General features: G+C 33.2%; 1 protein-coding gene across 1 annotated transcript in view; it reads right to left on the reverse strand.

Annotated features, from left to right (window-relative positions):
• The window catches only part of LOC118184042 (G2/mitotic-specific cyclin-A-like), a 94,753-nt gene that overhangs the window by 11,677 nt on the left and 63,104 nt on the right, over window positions 1-19,972 (reverse strand). The window contains exon 7 of the mRNA XM_035353681.2: window positions 7,976-8,109. Coding sequence (XP_035209572.1) covers window positions 7,976-8,109 — 134 coding nt within the window. The remainder of the gene's footprint in view (window positions 1-7,975; window positions 8,110-19,972) is intronic.

Raw genomic sequence — 19,972 nt, forward strand, 5'->3', positions numbered from 1 at the left:
TAATTCAAGGCTATATTTTTGTAGACCGATCATCATGGAGTTGTATGTGAAAAACCTAATAATTTTTATATAAGGACTGGGTAAGCTGATTTAAAACTACTTTTAGTAACCCATTTAAAATTTCTCCACATACTGCACTGTCCATCTTACCCTTCTTTATATTCTTTTCTGAGAACTGTGCGAGGCTTCAGAATAAGGATAATGTGCCAATTCTACTTCTTGCATTTTTACATTACTTTCCATTCAGATTAAAAATTTTTATTTTAAAGACCATTATGTCTTTAAAAAAATCAGGTTACCCCTTTTAAATTCAATTGATGATTATAAATAGAAAAAATTGGAAATTTTACCAAAATGCTGACATTCGTCCCCCCCCAAAGTGTTATTAATGTAGCGTAGACACATTTAAAGATTGCACAGCGTAGAAAAATATTTCCTTAGCACAGAATAATTTAAGCCTCATTTACCTGAATGTGAATATGTTAAAATAACTATAATTTAAAACTATTCACAAGTTCTTTTACATTTTCAAAAAAGATATAAATTTTTGGTTGCTGCTCTTTGAAAATTTAGCTGCTTGCTTGAATATATGGCCTGCATCATATACATATCTTAGGTTTTGACACGTTTTTTGCTGTTACATATATATATATATATATATATACACACAATTCATACCAAATTGAGAACTGAATTCATATTATTTATACGTATATGATATGTGCCAATTGTCAGTAATATAAATACCAACATAATAAAACATTATTTCTAAAATCTTTTCCAAAATATTGTTTTAGGATTTTTTAGTTTTATGTTTTACTGCTGATGTAGATAAAACACACAAAAAAATATTCTTGCCGAAGAATATCTTGCTTAGTTGAACTTTTTAAACATAAAAGGACCTTTCTTACATAAACATTAAATTAGTAATTATAATGCATTATAAAACTTCACAGATTTTTCGAGGATTTGTTTTCCGAATACTGAGTGAAACACATTTGTTATGTAATTTACTCCAAATTGAAAACTGTGATTCATAAGTTTCTACTGAAAGATGGGAATTAAAAAAAAATATGATTCTTTTCTAAAGCTTAAATTTGAGTTTGATTCAGTATGGAAGATGAAAGATACTAGGATGCAAAAACAATGAAATTTTGATTAATTACATAGGAATAAACTGGAGGTTCTAGTTTCATTAATTGTTCACATTATGCTATTTGTAATTATTTACCTAACAGTGGATCACTTTGATTTAAAACAAAAAGTGTAATATATTCATACACATCAGACAATGCTATTTTTATGCTCTCCAAGAATAAAGATAGCTAAATATATTTTAAAAACTGAGTTTGCATTCAAGGAAGGGATCACTATCCAGGAAGTTTGCAATAAAGCTCGAGCTAGAATATAACTTACAACTAAGTTATAATCTTTTTAAAAAAATATTTCTTTTTATTAACCTATTAAAAATACCCATTAACTACATGTGTTTTCAAAAATACCTCTAATTGCAACATAAATACAAGGCAAATTTCCTTAGAGAATCCTTCATAAAGATACTTTCCCACTTAGGCAGATAATGTTTTGTTATATTCAATGAATCGATCGGCAACTGTGAATTTACAAAGGCAATTTTATGAGAAAAACAAAAGGCTAACAACTAGCAAGTTATCCATCAGTGGGAAATGTTGGCAATCTTGGATATAATGAAAATTAGATATAGTAGTTAAGCAGAATGAATCTAACGATATAAAAACAAATTCTTCAATAAAGCATCTACATATATTACAAGTTAAAAATCAGACAGAATGTTCCTTATTTTGTGAGATTCTATCAGCTTTTATTATTTATCAAACGATAAATACTTTGAACAATTATCCTTTCCAAGCTGCTTGAAAATATTCTTTGTGTTTATGCCTAGCGTGTAGGAATGTTTATGTGCTGTGTTCATTCATATATATATATATATATTGCTATGATTTTGCTCTTGCACTTCCCAATTCTTATCACATAACATAAAATTAGCATTTCATGACAAAAAAAGTATTTTTTATTTATATCTAATTTAAACAATGAAGGTATCGTAATTTTAATTGATTTCGCAAAAAGTACTTAGTACAAACACGGATTTCGAATTCAGGAAATTTTTTTTATTCGGTTAATAAATTAACATAATGTAGTATAATGCTTAGTTATTTACGTTTCTATGGGAAACCATTTAAGGTCATTATAATGGTGGACTTTTAAATTACTTTTGTTCTTTTTTAAGTTCCTCTATCCTATATATATCAAGCAATATTTGTATTGGATAATGAAATAACAACAAAAACGATTAAATGCCTTCTTACATAACAGCCCCAATTACAATTATTAACTAAAAACAACTAACGCGTTTCCAAAATTGTAAAATTTCCTTTTATACTGTAAAGTAAGCTTCAAAATATTTTGGAAGAACTAGTCAGAAATTATGTGAAAGAAAGGGAATCCAATTTTCATTTTTAAAAATTTTTGTATAATGTAACAATTTATTTTAAGTCAATTTAACCAGTAGTTACAACTTTCAAATTTAAAACAATGAATGGAATATCATTCATATTTCAAAATATGGGCTTATTTAGCTATGCTGTTATAACTATAAAAATAACTGTGGATGGAACATTTCTGTAGAAACATAATTTTGATCTGCTGTGCAAGTTTATTTATCTAATTTTTTTTAACAAACAGTGAATCATCAAACATAAAAGAGCCCAAAATTAAAAATTTTTAAATGCTAATCTTCGGCTAGTTTATGAAAATGTTATCTGTTTAAAGATGGTATGAAAAAATTTCGTATATTATTTATTTAACAAAAAATGTCTATGTCTGCTTGTTTAAATGCAACTTTCTTAGTGACCAAACATAATGGTCTAAAATGAAGAACAGCAAGCCTCTTAGGTTCCTGCTAAGATCTGTCATTTAGAGATCCCCAATGTTTCAGGAAAAAGAGGGCACTGAGACATCTGCATGTCCGCTTTAAAACAGCAATAATGCTTTCGAAATCGTCGGCATTGACCCCCTAAAAGCATCAATAATGCTTTGAACTCGTTTCCTTTTACCACCTAAATCCAGTCATTCCGCTCAGATTTAAACTGTATGTTCATTGGCTAATTTTATTTTGTAATTTTCTTACACTTTGAAACTGAGAGCAAGGAAAGAAAGCTTTAATTCATCATGTAAGCAAGATGAAAATAAAATTTATAATAAACATATACTACTGTGTGAATAAATTTAGTAATATACCATATGGTGATGCAAAATTAAATACAAAATACTGACTGACTAAACATCAGTTGAATCAGTATATGAAATTCAACAATTGACTACAACAGATTAAGAAAAAGGAGATCAAACAAAATTTAACAAGGAAAATAGTGCTAAAGATCACTAGGAATGGAGGAAAGAAATTTGCACATTTCAAGTTTCATTAATTCAACATAATTGCTGAGCAACATTTTTATTAGTACAGGTTAACAGTTAAAAACTGTGAGATTTGGTGATTGACTGGGAAATCAGAAGATACAGGGGAGAAAAAAAGTAGTAAGATTCTCAGTAAAAGCAGGACAGTTGGCAGGTATGATGAATTAAAAATAAAATACTGTAGTTCAGAAGATAGGTATATCATTGACCAAGAGATTCACCTTTGAGAAATAAAATTTTACAATTAACTTTAAATTTGGTCACTTAAATACTAGAAGGATAATTAACAGGCTACAATCAACATCTATTGGCCCTGATAAACAAAACTATATCATTTTTTAGATGGCTTTTTGTAATGATGAACAGGTTACTAAAATGTTTCAGTTTCTACTTAGAAATATATAAAACTGTGCACACAAAAAGATAATAAACTGTTTTTCATGGTATATAAGACGCACTTTTTTTCCTAAATTTGGTCTCAAAAAAGTTACCTGCGTCTTATACGTGAAGGTAATTGCATTCAATAATTGTTTATTTGGCTTTTACGAAACGTGAGAACTATAAGAAACCACGCTATTGAAACTTTTTTCTTGTGTGTGGCCGTCTAAATAAGGGTGCGTCTTATATGCCGTCAAATACGGTATATATATGAGATGGCTCTGGCTGTTGCAAATAATCATGCATTCCAAGCAATATGTAGAAGTAGTTTACTCATTTTAATTATAAAATAAACTAATTTTTAAAAATTTGCATAAACCTTTCTTCTGAATGCAACATTTAGGTATTCACTCTTGAAAAGCTCTTGGGGGCATATTCAAAACGGCTTTGCGCCTTCTATTTGAAAGGAAAGAATTTCTCTAAAGCTTACAAGCGTCTTAGATAATGAAAAGGGCATTAAAAGTTAATTTTCTAGAAAAATGGTTTATTGAGACTTCGAACTTGTTGCAATTCAGGTCGGAACTCACTACTATTTTAGCTACTGCAAATAATCTTAATAATAGTTATATTACTACAATCAGGTTTTATAGATTTAAAGAGCACATATGATTCTGCTAGATAAATGGAATTACAGGTATCTAATATTTTACAAAAGTTCACCACTTTACAGCAATTCTTTTGTATGAAATACCTACATTTGTATATTTTCCAGCCAGAACAGATGACAAGTTTTGATTTCTAACAAGATATCAGAGATCTAAAAAACTGTAGAGGGAGTGATTCTTTATAAGCACCAGTATTTTGGTGGCTGAAAAATGCAGTACTTTTGCTGGGAATCAAATCTGGCCAAATGTAATGATATGCTGACCTTGGCACCACAATAAAGGCATGATTTTAATTAATTACATTTTTCCCCAACTAAAAATGTCTGAAGGAGACAACGCCAACCCCAGTTCAAGGTGAGGCCAAATTATCGACTGCCAGATTTTAACTTGGGCACCTATGTTGAGCTATTAGGAAATTTTGGAAAGAACACTTGACAAATGAGTTGTGCCCATTCATATTGGAATCCTAGTCTTCAGTAACTTGCTTTATAATATTAACCACTGAAATATAAGTTATGAATATGTGGACAAATGATAAACAAATTAATACATTCATCTTTGCTTTCTTACAATCTCCTGTTATCTTTTACTATTGAAACTTCAATAGCACAGTTTTGTACACCATTATCAGCATGCACATTGTCTTTCCAGTTTTGAAAGTAAAATGGTACCATATGTTGGTTTCAAGTACATGGGCTTCATTTTTTTACTACTTTCTCTGGTATTTGGTATAATAAATTTTTCTTGAGCTTTTCAATGATCAGTTGTGTTTTCCACACAAATTAATTGTACCAGCTTCTTCCTCTATAAAATTTCGGCTTACAAAAATGTTACAAAGTTTCTGCTTTTATAAAGTAGGGAGAAACCTGCATTGGAGAAATCTAGAAAAGCAATTTTAGTCTTTGACAGGCTGCCCAAATGAATTTGTTGTTTGACAGGCTGACCACTGTTTTAAATACAGAAAATCAACTCATGGTGGCATACAGATTAAATGTTCTCAAGATCTATGTCAAGTTGCTAATTTGAGTCTCCAACTTTGATGACATTATGTTTTCTCTTTGCATTTCATTTGTTTAAATATATAGTGTACTCTAGGATTATCAGGGTGCAGATTATCTATGTAAGACAAGCATGCACATTCTGCATGAGAATGCATTAAAAAACAAACATGCGCCCACCTGAGACTGCTCTGAAAACTGCTGTATTTCAACGTTAGGCTTAGTTTCAACAATTACCCCAAACAATTCGCTCTGCATGTGCATAGTCAAAGGTACTGTTTGGATTGATCTTTGCAATTTTGTTTCGTTTTGTATTTTCATGCACATTTCCTTCTTGTTCTTATAAAAGTTAACTAAAAAATTTTAAAGCTAGAAACTGAATAAAAACATGCTACAAATGCTATGCTAAGAGCAAGAAACTAAAAGTTGATTTAAAAATTTTAGAGCTAGAAAATGAACAAAAATATGGTACAAATGCTACGCTAAGAGCAAGAAACCTGTTTTAACACTAAAACAAAAAACTTAATATTATTAAACTTAAACTTAGTATTAATTGAAAAATCAAATCACCAATAAAACTTGCTGACAAATATAGAACTGGTATTCAAAATGTTCATGATATTGGTGAACAAAAAATAATTTAGAAGTCTTCACAAGAGATTGGTGATAGTGTGGCAGGTCATGAAATGTTGGGACCTGAAAGTAAATTTAAGGCCTCCTCAGGATGGCTTACAAGATTTAGTGCCGATATGGTATTAAAAAACTCGAAATACAAGGACAGCGTCTCAGCGGTTGTGTCGAAGCCACTGATATAAGATTTAAGCCCTGATATGGTACTCTAGAATTTGTTATACAGAAATTTCTCAGGGACTGTGTTCAAGGCCGTTGACGAACTCACCAGAGTGGATTAGAATAAAATGATAAAATAGCATTTAGAGAAATGTGCAGTGAAATTCAACAAACATTTAAATTCTCTCAAAAAGAAATTACCAATTTTTTAAAGAAATAATACATACAATATGCATGACATTCCACAGTTTGGATTATCAGTGTTTTTCAGTTAACCATGATTTGTTTCCCCTTCATTAGCCTGAAGTACTATGTATAGATGAAAAGATTACCGTCTCTAACCTGCAACATTTGAAATTAATTAAAAAAATCTGATGTGTACACCACATGACTTCCTTGTACGGAATATTAAATTATACGCATTTTTTCTTGCCTTTTATTTAAACTTATTAGATTGAATTAAACCTACTTCGCTGACAGCGCATAAACCACAATAGAATAAATGCATTCTTTAAAATTCACTTTGTTTACCATAGCGACACTCTGGCACTAGGTTCACTTAACAATATTATATTTCATTCATATTATAACTCAGAATGCACAAAATGTATATCATTTAAAGAATTATCTAATCGTTGCCACATGTTCTATTCAAATACTATAATAAAGCTAGAACTATGTATAAAAGAAACAGTTTTTTCACAGATGATTCAGTATTTCTCATTTAATTAATTCAGTTCTCACTTCGCGAGAAGGCAAAAATACATAAAAACTCAAAATATCTATATTAAAAATTACGAAGTAAATCTCAAACGCTTATTTCCTCGAAAAAATTCCAGAAAGAATTAAGCATGATTTAATTGGCAATAATAAATGAATGCGCTATCTTTGTTGTTGCGAAGCTAAGTTTCTCTAGATTGGCAACAAATCCACTAGTCTCCTGTTTCAAATGTAAACATCAATGACCACCATTAAAAACAGGCTTAGCGGCAATTAAACAACTTTAAAATTGCTGATAATTCTAAAAATATTGCACACATATTTATTAAAGGCATAAAATCCTTAACCGGAAGATAAAAACAACATAATTCAATCATTTTTAATGCAAAAATGTACAATTTAGAAACATGTAAGAGTAAAGAAACTGAGATCACTGAGCCAGGTAATAGAGTGGATATATATATATAAATATTTATATACGTTTGGTGCGGCCGATTGCAACCAAAATACGAGGTGCACATCTACATGTTATAGCACTCCTATATACAAAATTTCAACGTTCTGAGGCTACTCGTTTTTGAGTTATGCGAGGCACGTACGTACATACGCCACGAAAAATTCTCTTCAGAATTAATTTTGAAGGAAAAGGTGTATTTTATTCTGTCCTTACATACAGATATCACACAAAAACATCGTTAAATTGCTTTCGATAGCGGTCAAAACGGATATTTTCGTTGAAATATGCTGCCTGAAACCTTTTGCGATTACAATACTTCCTTTTTACTTCATACAAGGAAGTAAAAATTAAAGTAAAATATTACTGCTCTTTCAATAAATGTTGTTTTTATTGAACATAGCATTTTATATATAGAAAATAAATATTTTGTTGAATACTGAAAAAAGAGTATTCATATTTTTTTAATTTTTATTTTCACATAAATCAAAGAAATCAACAAATCTATTACTTACTTATTTTTGCTGTATTTCTCATACACTGCCTGTTGAGGATATGCTGAAACAATACACCAACTTCCATACAAACACTTGATAACATTCTTTAGATCACTTAAGGAAAAACCAGTTATTTTTTCCAAATCTTCTGACTGCAAATAAAGAGTATAATGTTTAAGTTGAAAATATTTTAAATAAAAATACTCAAGAAGCACATGTAAGTTCCTTAATGCTGGAACATAACGGCCTATAAAATAAGAAGATATTAGTTTTCAATGAACAAATAAAAGTGAGGTTACAGCGAGATCTACCTGCGGCTCAGGCAAACAATAAGATGCAGTGGAACACTCAAAAAACATACATATCTTTGTATAAAAAAGATGTCTCCTATGATGAAGCCTATTCAAATTGTGTCATTCGCACAGACGACAGCCCTGGTAATCTGAAAAATATTATCATCAGAGAGGTTTGATTTCTTAAACAAGACCCCCAATTTTTAACAATTCACTAAGAATGGCTGGACAATAAAAAGTAATTGCAGTTTTCAATTCTTTATCCGGAGAGTTATCACAATTTCTGTAGATTTATTACCCTCTCAGTCAATTTTCAATACTCTGTGATGGCCAGTTCTAAGCCTGACTATGGTTTTGGTTGACCTCCATTGATGTTATGGAGCTTGTGCTTTATTTGAAACGAATATTCCTTAAATCTATTTGAACGTGCATTTGCGTCTGAGAAGGTGAAATTTACATTATTATTACTGTTGAGATTTCGAGCCTCCTTTGCCATTTTAACTGTGTTCTCGTTACTTGTGATGCTGACATGTGCTAGAAGCTACCAAAGAATACAGTCTTACCTAACTTTTGAATTTTGTTTATGCAAAAGTGGATCCCATTGGTAAACATTGAGTTTCCACCCAGGGTTACCTTAGAGCTGCCAGAAGACAATGATTCTTTTTGCTTGCTCAGAAATGGGAAGGGATACATTGCAAGTGCTTCCGCTATTGCTAGAAGCTCGCAAGTGAAGTTAGAGAGTATGGCTTCAATTTCAATTTTGTGTTGATAAGTAGTATTGCCTGAGACAGTTAGAAATACTCCAGAACCTTTAGTAGTGATTGTCTTATCACATGAACCATCTGTATAAACTTGTGTACAAAGTCCTTCTGGATACTGCTCAACGGTCTTGATCTTTTTCACTTTATTGAGGTCAATCAACTGTCAAATTATATATAACTGTCAAATTATATAAACTTAGGAGATAATATAATCAATTAATCAATACTGTTTAGGAAATAAATTACTATCAAATTATATATATATATATATATAAAAATTATCTTTGCCAAATTATACAGAAGATGACCTTTTCAGTTTAGTGTTGTCATTACAGTTTTCAAAGGTTTTTTCTTAGTAATGAGTTCTTCCAGTACACGGCACCTTACCTTGTTTGTAAATTTTATTACATTATACAGTCTTCTTAACTCGAGGCTTTCAAGATCACATTCCCAAATTACCTTAACCCGGCGGAAGTCGCACCATGAAAAGTTACTAGAGTGGGCGCGTGGGGTATCACATACCCCAGTATTTAAAATATGATAAAAATAGTCTTATTTTGTTTTAAAGCTGTTTTTCTTGTTCTCTTGTATTATAAATACATGAATAATAACTGGATTTCAAAAAATTAATTTCCAAAATAATCTTAGAGTTAAAATTAAGATAAATGAAAATAATAAAAAAACAAACATCATGCCTCTAAGTTTCATTGCATCTCTAATACACAATGCTTATTTTATTTCTTTACTTTAGGAAATACTTTCATGTGTTCTTGGCACAGAATGTTTTTACATTTTAAACATTGCATTCACGTTCTTCTGTCCTTGGCGCGAGGGCAATTTATCACATCTTTCATACATAGTTGTTTCAAATTTCGTGTATTCGTTTTAATTCTTCGTCGAAACTCTTGCTTTTGTTTTGCATGCAGTACGTCAGTTTCTTGGCAAAATGTTAATCTCTGATCCTTGTTCAATACTTTTTTTCATTAATTGTAATGCTAAGTCCTTCAAAAACAGACTTCTGTTTCTGGTTGGTGGATTAGCAGTTGAATGTAATATAATTCAAGCATTTATTGCAGCAATATTCAGTGCAGGAAAGAAAATTATCATTGGCCACCTCCTTGTTATACTGGCAATTGAATAATTGGCTGACATTTCATTCCCCATATCCACTACTCCTTTAGTCATATTATAAAAACACATAATTCCTGATGTTTTATTTTCTCCAACAGTACCATCTATAGTACGATGGTTATATAGTATTGAAAGCATAAGAACAGTTTTTCCTTTTTTAGGAACATTAGGAATTAATGATTTACCTTTTGCGAAACCAAAAACAGTGTAGAAAATATTCCTAGTTTCATCTTCAGTTTCCAAAATGCAATCTTCATCGCTTTCAAATATTTCTAATAAATCTCACAGGCGCTGCATCTTCAACTCATAGGGAGTCATTCTTTTTACCATAACGCGGTTAGAAATTTTTAAGAATTTAATGTCAAGTACTTTAAAATCACTTGCGAGTAGAAATATTTACTGTTACACTCTAGAAATAAATTTCTGAACTAAATATTCAGTCAGAAAAACACTTACACGGACAGGCGCATGAGGTGTGTCATACCCCAGTTCCAACAAAATACCGATAAATCTTTTTCTGAAACACACAGGCAAAGAAAAAGCAGTTCTGAAAGTCAACCACAACTAGAAACTCAGCTACTGAATGCAGCACAGAATTTTAGTTTCACAAGTTAGGAATATTCCACTTTAATGTAGGGGTGGGGTATGATACACCCCACGCGCTTTCCCGCGAGTTAAAATTACTGGTGGAAGACAATGCACTCGAAATGATTTTTGCAGCCTTTGCCTGAACATTTTATAATTTCCTAAGAGAGTCTTAGTCTATGATCAGCCTAATTAATGAGGTTTGTTCTAAGTGTCTCAGGAAAGCTCTTCAATTTCTTCCACAGATTTTTGATGATCCTCAGTTTTTGACAGCTCTGTTAGCACAGGTTTTGACATGCTCTGTTGTATCTCTCAATAGAATTCTAAAAGGTAAAAAGAAATCTCTTACCTTTTCTTTCACCCGGGAGCCGAGCTTGTTCCATTCTAATTCTTATTCGATGAAATATCAAAATAATTCCAAGCTTTTGCATAAAGACTGACACTTCTGGTTAAATAAAGATATTATATTTAGATACAGTTATATACAATTATTAGATTACATGAAATTACGCGGTCTCCAGCTAACAGTCATTCAAGTTCGAGTTCAGAGTTCTAACTACGTTCTTACGTAGGATTATTCTCGAGTTTAGATGTAATGGTGCTGATAGTCCGGAGTTTAGATGTAACATCACCCCCCACCATTGAGATCCGACGATGCGGAGGAACTCAATACACACAGGTCCAGTCGATGAGGAGGCCGAACAACTCGTCCAGCTCTGGTCATCACTCGAAGACTTGAAGCAGGTTGTGGAATACTAGCTGCCTGATCAGCCTGGCCAGTTGCATGGCCGTTTCTATCTCGAGGTGCTCTGTCGGAGAATGGAGGGCCAACGGATTCGGAAGTAGAGATCTCCAACGGGAAAAGCCGGGGCACTGGACGAAGCAGAATTCCATTTCTTGTCTTGACCCTCGCTAGTCTAACTATTCCGTCTTTACTGAGAAAAAGCTCGACTATCTTGGCTAAAGGCCAATGTATGCGTCGTCTCTGGCTGTCTTCCAACAGAACGACATCGCCTACTTGCAACTGTTGAAATTTTCCCTTCTTTATTGCCTGTTGTCTCAACTGACCAAGATATTCATTACGAAATCTGTTTCGTAGATCATGTCTTATTCTCTGTTGGTATTTGGCTCGACGGTTTAGTTCTTTGGAATCTACGAAGTCCATATCAGGAACTCCTGATGACGGCAATTCTTGCAGGAACATCATAGGGGTCAGTGGTAATGGATCTTGATTATCCTCTGATACGTATGTGATAGGTCGCAAATTAATCACTTGTTCACAGTCACATAATATAGTATATAATTCTTCATAATTTAAGAACGTTCGACCTAACACTATTCTTAAATTTTCTTTCACCATTTGCACAAGCCTCTCCCCACCAGGCGGCGGTCGGAGGGTTGAACTTCCATCGTATCCTTTGGATAGAAGCAGCTGAACATATGGCGTTCCAATTAACTTTCTTAAGAACACTGTTAGTCCCTACAAAATTAGTTCCATTGTCGGAATATATCACATAAGGTCTACCTCTTCTGGCAATGAATCTACGTAAAGATTGGATGAAAGTTTCTGTAGATAGAGAAGTAACTAGTTCGAGGTGAATGGCTCTATAAATGGCACATGTATATAAGACTATCCATGCTTTAGACCCCTCACGGAGATAGAGAGGACTCGCTAGATCTACACCGACGACTTCAAAAGTCGCCCCTTCTCTGACTCGGTCTTCGGGTGGATATCCTGGCTCGACTTCCACTCTTTGTGAAACAAATCTTTTACATCTTACACATTTTCTGATAATATTCCGAATACTTTTTCTGGATTTTAATATCCAAAAGTTTTCTCTAAGATTTGCCATCAAAGTGCTGACACCAGCATGCTGGAGTTCTAGATGTTTCTCGTACATTAGTCTCCCAACAAGAAAGTGTTTTGAAGGTAAAATAATAGGATATCAGAAATTTTCATTATCTTGACGCTGTAGGACATTCGTTTTGGCTCTTAAAATTCCATTTTGGTCTACGATTGGTCTCAGCGCACGAATAGCGGGATCGTTTATGCCTGTAAATGATTCTTTCTGTACCAATCTACAAAGTGCCTTTTCAGCATTCTCCAATTCATCAACTGAGACATTACGAGTGAGGTTTTTATCTTTGTTCTTTAAATTGTGATAAAACCTGAAAATCCAAGCGATCATTCTCACGGTTTTTCTATATGAAGAGAAGTATTTGTAGTACCGGTCCAAATTGTCTCCATGATCTAGAAGAGTCAGAATCGTTTTCCTTTTTTCCTTGTTTATAAGTTCCTCATCAGGCTTTTCTTCTACATGGGGCCACTCGTCTTCTGGTAAGTAAAGCCACGATGGGCCCTCCCACCATGCCAATTTCTGTAATTGCTCAATAGTACAACCTCTCGATGGGAGATCCGCTGGGTTTAAACTTCCAGGTACATGCCTCCAGTCAGATATTCTGGTAAGCGATCTTATTTCTTGTACTCGATTATGAACAAACGTACCCCATGCTTGATCCCTTCTTATCCACCCCAAAGCTGTAGAAGAATCACTCCAGAACACTGTTCTACAATTCTTAAGTTTCAAATCTGATAGAATTGTTTTGGCAAGCCTGGCACCTATCAGACAGGAAAGAAGTTCAAGCCGTGGAATCATAAGTTCCTTAATAGGGGCTATTCGACTTCTCGCGCTTACTAACTGAACCTTTACACCTTCGATGGTTTCAGCTCTTAAAAATGCACATGTGGCATAGGCTCTTTTACTAGCATCCGAAAAAACGTGAAGCTCTACGGTATCTTCGTTTTCGTAATCAATATTTAACCAACGAGGAATTTCAATCTGAGATAGCAGAGGCAATTGGTTCAACCAAGTCCCAAACTGCTCACTTAGGGGAAGAGGAAGATCTTCATCCCACTTAATCTTCTGGTTCCATGTTTCTTGCAAAATTAGCTTAGGAATTACAGTTATCGGTGCAGTAAAGCCAATGGGATCAAAAAATTTCTGGGTAATTGACAAAACTTTTCTTTTGGTAATAGGTTCCCTCAAGTTAAATGTTTCTTTGATCTTGCAACTCAAACTATCTTTTTCTAAATCCCATACTAAGCCTAATACTGGGACAACTTTCGTCTTGTTCTCTATCTCATCGATCATGTCAATGCGAAAATTTGATCGCCAACATCTCAAATTGAAATGCCCTGAAGCCAAAATCAATCTTGCTTCTTGAACGAAATTTTCGGCTTCATCTACGTGATTTAAGCTAATTAACGAATTATCGAGGTAAAATGAATCCTTCAAAATATTAGAAGTTTCTAGAAAGTTTTCTGGGACTGTAGCCAAAAGGTGACTAAGTGTAGCGGCTACCAGAAACGGACTTGATGTGAGTCCAAAAACAACTCGGTTATGTCTGTAAATTTTAAACTTATGTTGATTATCGAACCATAGAAACCTTAAAAAATCTCTATCCTTTTCTGCTATTTTGATTTGACAAAAGGCCTTTTCGATATCAGATGACACTCCTATGCGATATTTTCGAAAACGATTCAATATACGTGGAATAATTTCTATTAAATTTGGTCCTTTACTCAAACAATCACTGAGAGAGGGTGAATTCTTAGAACGTGCAGATGCATTGAAAACAGGCCGTATCTTTGTAGTTTCACTAGACTCTTTTATTACAGGTCTGTGTGACAAGTAGTGCACTCCTTCCTCCTTTTCCTCAGTTACTACCTCAATAATGTTCTTCGCTTCCCACTCATCAAATATTTCTTCGTAATCTTTTCTTCTGCGTGTGTTAATTAGTTTACTTTCGGTTTTGACGAGGTGTCTTTCTGCCATAGTACGGTTACTGGATAAGACGGATTTATCTAAAATAAAGGGTAAGGTTACTTCATATCTCCCTGAGCTATCCCGTTTTACACTTTTCAAGAAATGTTTTCGAGTTTCTTCTTCCAAGACACTTTTCGTTTTGTTTTCCTCGCTTGAAATCCCCAAGGTGTCTAAACGCCAAAGATTGGACAAATTTGTATCGGAAACATGTAAGGATAAAGAAAGAACGGACAGTGAACTCGACGTACTCGCATTCTCTTTAATCTTGCCCATTAAAGTCCAGCCTAACTTGGTCTCAAAGGCTACGTAATCCCCCGCAAAATGTTCAATTCTTTCAGTGAACAATTGTGCTGCGGTGTCCGCTCCTAACAGCATATGAATCTCTTCCGGATTTTCTTGAAACAGACAGAGATTTCCATTCGCATGATTGTCGTTGATAAGGATTCCCCTTTTTTCCATTACTTTAATTAACTTTTCCTCTTTGATCTTGGGTAGTGACGAACAAATTTTCCTCTGGTCTAGTGCTTCGATTTTACACCTGTACTTTCCATCTAAACTAGTTAAATCTATTTGATAACGATTATGAACTTCCGAAACTTCTACACCCCCAAATAACCCATGTTTAATTCTTTCAGTTCCTATCTTTTCTAATTTCAACGTTTTAGCAGCATATTGACTTATGTACGTGTTCTGACTTCCGGTGTCTATTAGCAATCTTAAATAACCCTTTAAGGTTTTCCCAGCTACCCCTACTACCAAAGTTTGTAAATAAACTTCAGAACGGTTGCTTTGATTCGAAAGTACTTTATTTTCAACTTCCTGGACAGTTTTGATCGTTCCCTTTTTACTCTCGGAATTAATTCTGTTACACGTAATCGTAGAATGCTTAGAGTGACAATGGGAGCAAAAAATGTTAGAATCACAAAATTTGCTGATGTGACCCTTATTTTGTAAACACCTAAAACAAGTGCCATTTTTGCGTAGTATTTCAACCTTTTCGTCATTCGTTAGTTTCTGGGCAATAGGACATTTATGGCTTGAATGGGAAAAATCTCCGCAAAAAACGCATGCCTTAATCAATTTTTCTTTAATACCCGTGGACACTAAATCAGAAGCAGAAGAAGCTTTCGTTTCTAATTTATTGCTCTTTCCATCGCTGAAATGACGAGTGTTTATTTTCTGGACTGCATACGCAGACTGACGGCGCCCACTATTCGATGCCGAATGCTCTGAATTCTTATTTATGACTTCCGCCCTTTCGCGTGAATCTAAACATTGAGCTATAATCAAGCACATGCTTTTAATATTACAATACGCACTTCCATTACTCATTCTGTTAATCTCAAGCAAAATATCTTGGGGAAGTGATTTCAGAATTATTGGACATAACACACTTGATAAATTCTCAAGAGACTGACCCAAATTTTCTAAACATCTTAATTCGATAGAAATATTATCATAAAATTTTCTAAAGGCGCGAACATCATTCGAGATTTTCAAGGTTTAGTGTTCAAAATATTATTTATGTGGGTGTAAATGAGCACATCTGTTTTCGCAAATCTTTCTTTTAGAAGATCAATTGCGGAATCGTAATTAGCAGCAGTAATCGGTAATCCTTCGACTGTATTTAAAGCAGAACCACCTAAATGAGCTTTCAAATAATTAAATTTGTCTATTTTATCTAATGAATCATTTTTATGAATGGCAGACTCGAAACTGTTCCAAAATGTTAGCCAGTTGTTTATATCTCCGTAGAATTTCGTTAAAGTTAACTTAGGTAATTTGATTCGAACAGACTCGTTATGTTTTGGTTCGCTTTGACTGGCAGTACTAAACTGGTTATTTACTACCGTTTCAGTAGATTTGCGTTTTAATTCGTCGATTCTTTTGGAGGTTCGGAAACTGCATTTAACGACCTTTTGACGATATTCTTCAGATTTTTGGAATTCAGCATCAAATTCTTCGACTTTAAAAAGAGGTTCTAATTCTGTATCGACACTTTTAAGCGATTCAAAATTATTCTTTAACATTTCTAAATTTTCTTCCAAATCATGAATTTTCGGATCAATTTCCGAAAGCTGCGATTCCAAATCTTTAAGCGATTTCGTTACTGATGTTCGGAGAGCTGCGCGCTTCTTTTTTAATTTATTTAAAATCTCTTCAGACATGTTCTTAACAGTTCAAAAATTCAAAAATTAATCAATAATTGTATTCTTAATCTTTATTGTCTAATTTAAATTCTTATTCTTAGCTCGGGCGTCCCAGCAAGGATGCCAAAAAATATTGTTGTATCTCTCAATAGAATTCTAAAAGGTAAAAAGAAATCTCTTACCTTTTCTTTCACCCGGGAGCTGAGCTTGTTCCATTCTAATTCTTATTCGATGAAATATCTAAATAATTCCAAGCTTTTGCATAAAGACTGACCCTTCTGGTTAAATAAAGATATTATATTTAGATACAGTTATATACAATTATTAGATTACATGAAATTACGCGCTCTCCAACTAACAGTCATTCAAGTTCAAGTTCAGAGTTCTAACTACGTTCTTACGTAGGATTATTCTCGAGTTTAGATGTAATGGTGCTGATAGTCCGGAGTTTAGATCTAACATGCTCAGTGAAGCCCAATTCTACATCTAAGATTATTCCCAAGTATTTAGGGCATGATGACATTAAAGGCAAATTCATAATGGGCTTATGAATTTGTGTTTAATGTACAATTTTTGGATTAAACAGATTTCTATGCTTCCTATCTGTTGAAAAGACACAGAAAGTAAGCATTGATCTTGAGTTTTAAGCTCTGCGTCCACCTCATGATTCCATTTATAGATTTCTGGATATGCTGTTTCAGATTCCTGAATATCCCTGCTGGAGTGTCAGATCATGATGTCATCTGCATGGCAGGCCACTTTAATATCTTTGTCAAGGTTAGGTGAATGTCATTCACATATCAAAGGAAGAGAAGGGGACTCAAAATAGAACTCTGCAAGGATTTTCTTACTTTTGGCTAAACATACATTATAGCACACTTTAATTTTTCTCTCCCTCAAGATATTACTTATCCAGATAACAGGATTTCCTCTGGTATCATAATGATGCATAAGTTTTACGAGTTTGTCTCCATACTCAAATGCAGAAGACATATCAAGAAAACTAGCAATGTTTTTAAATATGATCAACAAGCACTGTCTTGCTTTTTCATCCAGATGTTTAACTATTTCCCCCAAAATAAGATAATTTCCTGGTGATTTATTTCCTCTAAAGCATTGATAGCAATATATAATTCTTCTAAAGTAATGTCATTTAGAAACAGGTCATCATGCCTGTACTCTCTTGCCTCCAGGAGCAATTTTCTGGTTGAACTTTTTATTTTCTTATCTTCTTTCTGACAGTCAATTTTACCAGCATTGGAGAAGTGCATTGCAAGTTTATTGGCCACATTTTCATTTGTATCTACTGTTGATTCAGCTGTCTGAAGACTGGGCAGCAAACTTGACTGAAGGAGTTGTTTAATGATTTAAATATTTTCCAATACTTAGTGTCTTTCCTTGGCTGTAGGGAATTACAAAGCTTGGAATATTTTTATTGTGTGTTGGCAACAATTTTTTCTTTCATTCTGTTTATGACTCAGATAGCAGTCTTGCGTTTTCTTCCGTATTGTTTACTTTAAGTATTTAGCGTAAAAGAAATGAAAGATATTTTATGTATATGCATTTTACATAACATATTGTTCAAAAAAGAAATTTGATAAATTCTGCATATGCTTCAAAGATTTCATTAACCTCTTATCTTTTAAAAAAGCACAAATTTTTAGCAAATAAACATCACCTACAGATGCTTCTATGTAGAATACTTGTTTGTAAATAATTGGCATTTCTCACTCACTGCAACCATACCTTTTTTTGTTTTGTTAGATTAGAGAAAAATGAACCATTTATTTCATTTAATTTATTCTTATCATTTTGCAACTATTTATTAAATCTTTTCTTTTTGTATTTTAATGAGAAGTAACAGCACATATCTCTAAAATGTAAACAAAAATTTGCCTTTTCCTTCCAAGACTATGGTATAGACCTCAAATTGTGAGCAGGTGTACTCCCTGGGTTATTTTTTTTATTTTACATCATTTTAGTCATAAAATTTACAAGCGAAATGAAATAAAACAAAAAAAAGGGGGGGAAGCAATAAGGTGAGCAGTAAATATATTATGATGGTTTGTGTAAGGTTCACAATTTAAATTTCATGTTTGAAAAATCTAAGAATTAATCAGATTAGGGATTTACTTTGGCAGCCTGAGAAAATTTATGGAAATTTGATTTTATATTTTGACACTTCTCATTTCTAACAGTTCTGACAAAAATGTTTCTCCGGAAGCTTAATTTGTAATAGACTTGTGAAGGGATTTCAGTAAGAAAAACATCCAAATAAAAAAGGATAAATTTCTAATGTAAATGTTTGGATACAAGCTTGACATGGAATGATGCATGAAATAGTGTGGCTCTTACACAGCTGAAGGAAAAAAGCTATTGCAATTATAAATCTCTTGTTGACTTTTCTTTGAACTCCCTTTATTTTGTTTTAATTGTGTACTGAATTTCAAGTATTGATTAAATCCAAACGTTTAAAACTTAAATGATTAAAAGCACAAAGCTGAAATTTCTACACTGAATAAAGCAGAAGCATAGCTAGGGGGGACACCTGTCCACGGGTGCAGCATCCAAAGGGCACCAAATTGATGTTAAGAAATTTTAGAATGAAATGTTTTTCCATTCTTGACAAACAGGAAGGGAGTGCGAAATCTTTAGTTGTTCCCCGGCCCTGAAAACCCTAGCTACCGCTCTGGAGTAAAGTCAAGAAATAAATACCTGTTAAACTTTGTAGGTCAAATTTTCACATTTTTGCACACTACTGGTTCAGGAAAATTTTTAATAACTGTGCCAGATGAGTCAGAAGAAATGGGTACTTCATTGAAACAAATAAAACATAGCAAAGCAAAAAGCAGTAAATACATTAAAGAAACAAACATAAGACAAATTTTCCTAAACATATGAAAAATACTGCAAATCACCAATAGTGCCCACAGAGTAAATTTTAAAGCATTTATTTCTCAGTGATCCCACAGTTCTGAGCTAATGATTGAACCAACTCCCATGATTTGGTGCAATCATTTATATAGGGCAGCTCAGCCTTTTGAAAAATAGTTCCTAGGATATCGAAAGCTTGTTTCCTAAAAACTTCCAGGAAGTGGAACCCGTCAATGACAAAAACTGCTGCGAAAACCTGTCAGGAGATTTTCTGCCTGTATCTTGGCTTTTCATTACACAAATTCAATTAAACTAAGGTACTCACTAAAATTATTACATAAAACAAAATAAACAAAAAACACATCATAATTTACTGAAGTACAAAAATTAAAAG

This window comes from Stegodyphus dumicola, chromosome X2 (genome assembly GCF_044657685.1).
Source record: "Stegodyphus dumicola isolate Sdum_Otavi_A_Nest chromosome X2, ASM4465768v1".
NCBI classification, from domain to species: Eukaryota; Metazoa; Arthropoda; class Arachnida; order Araneae; family Eresidae; genus Stegodyphus; species Stegodyphus dumicola.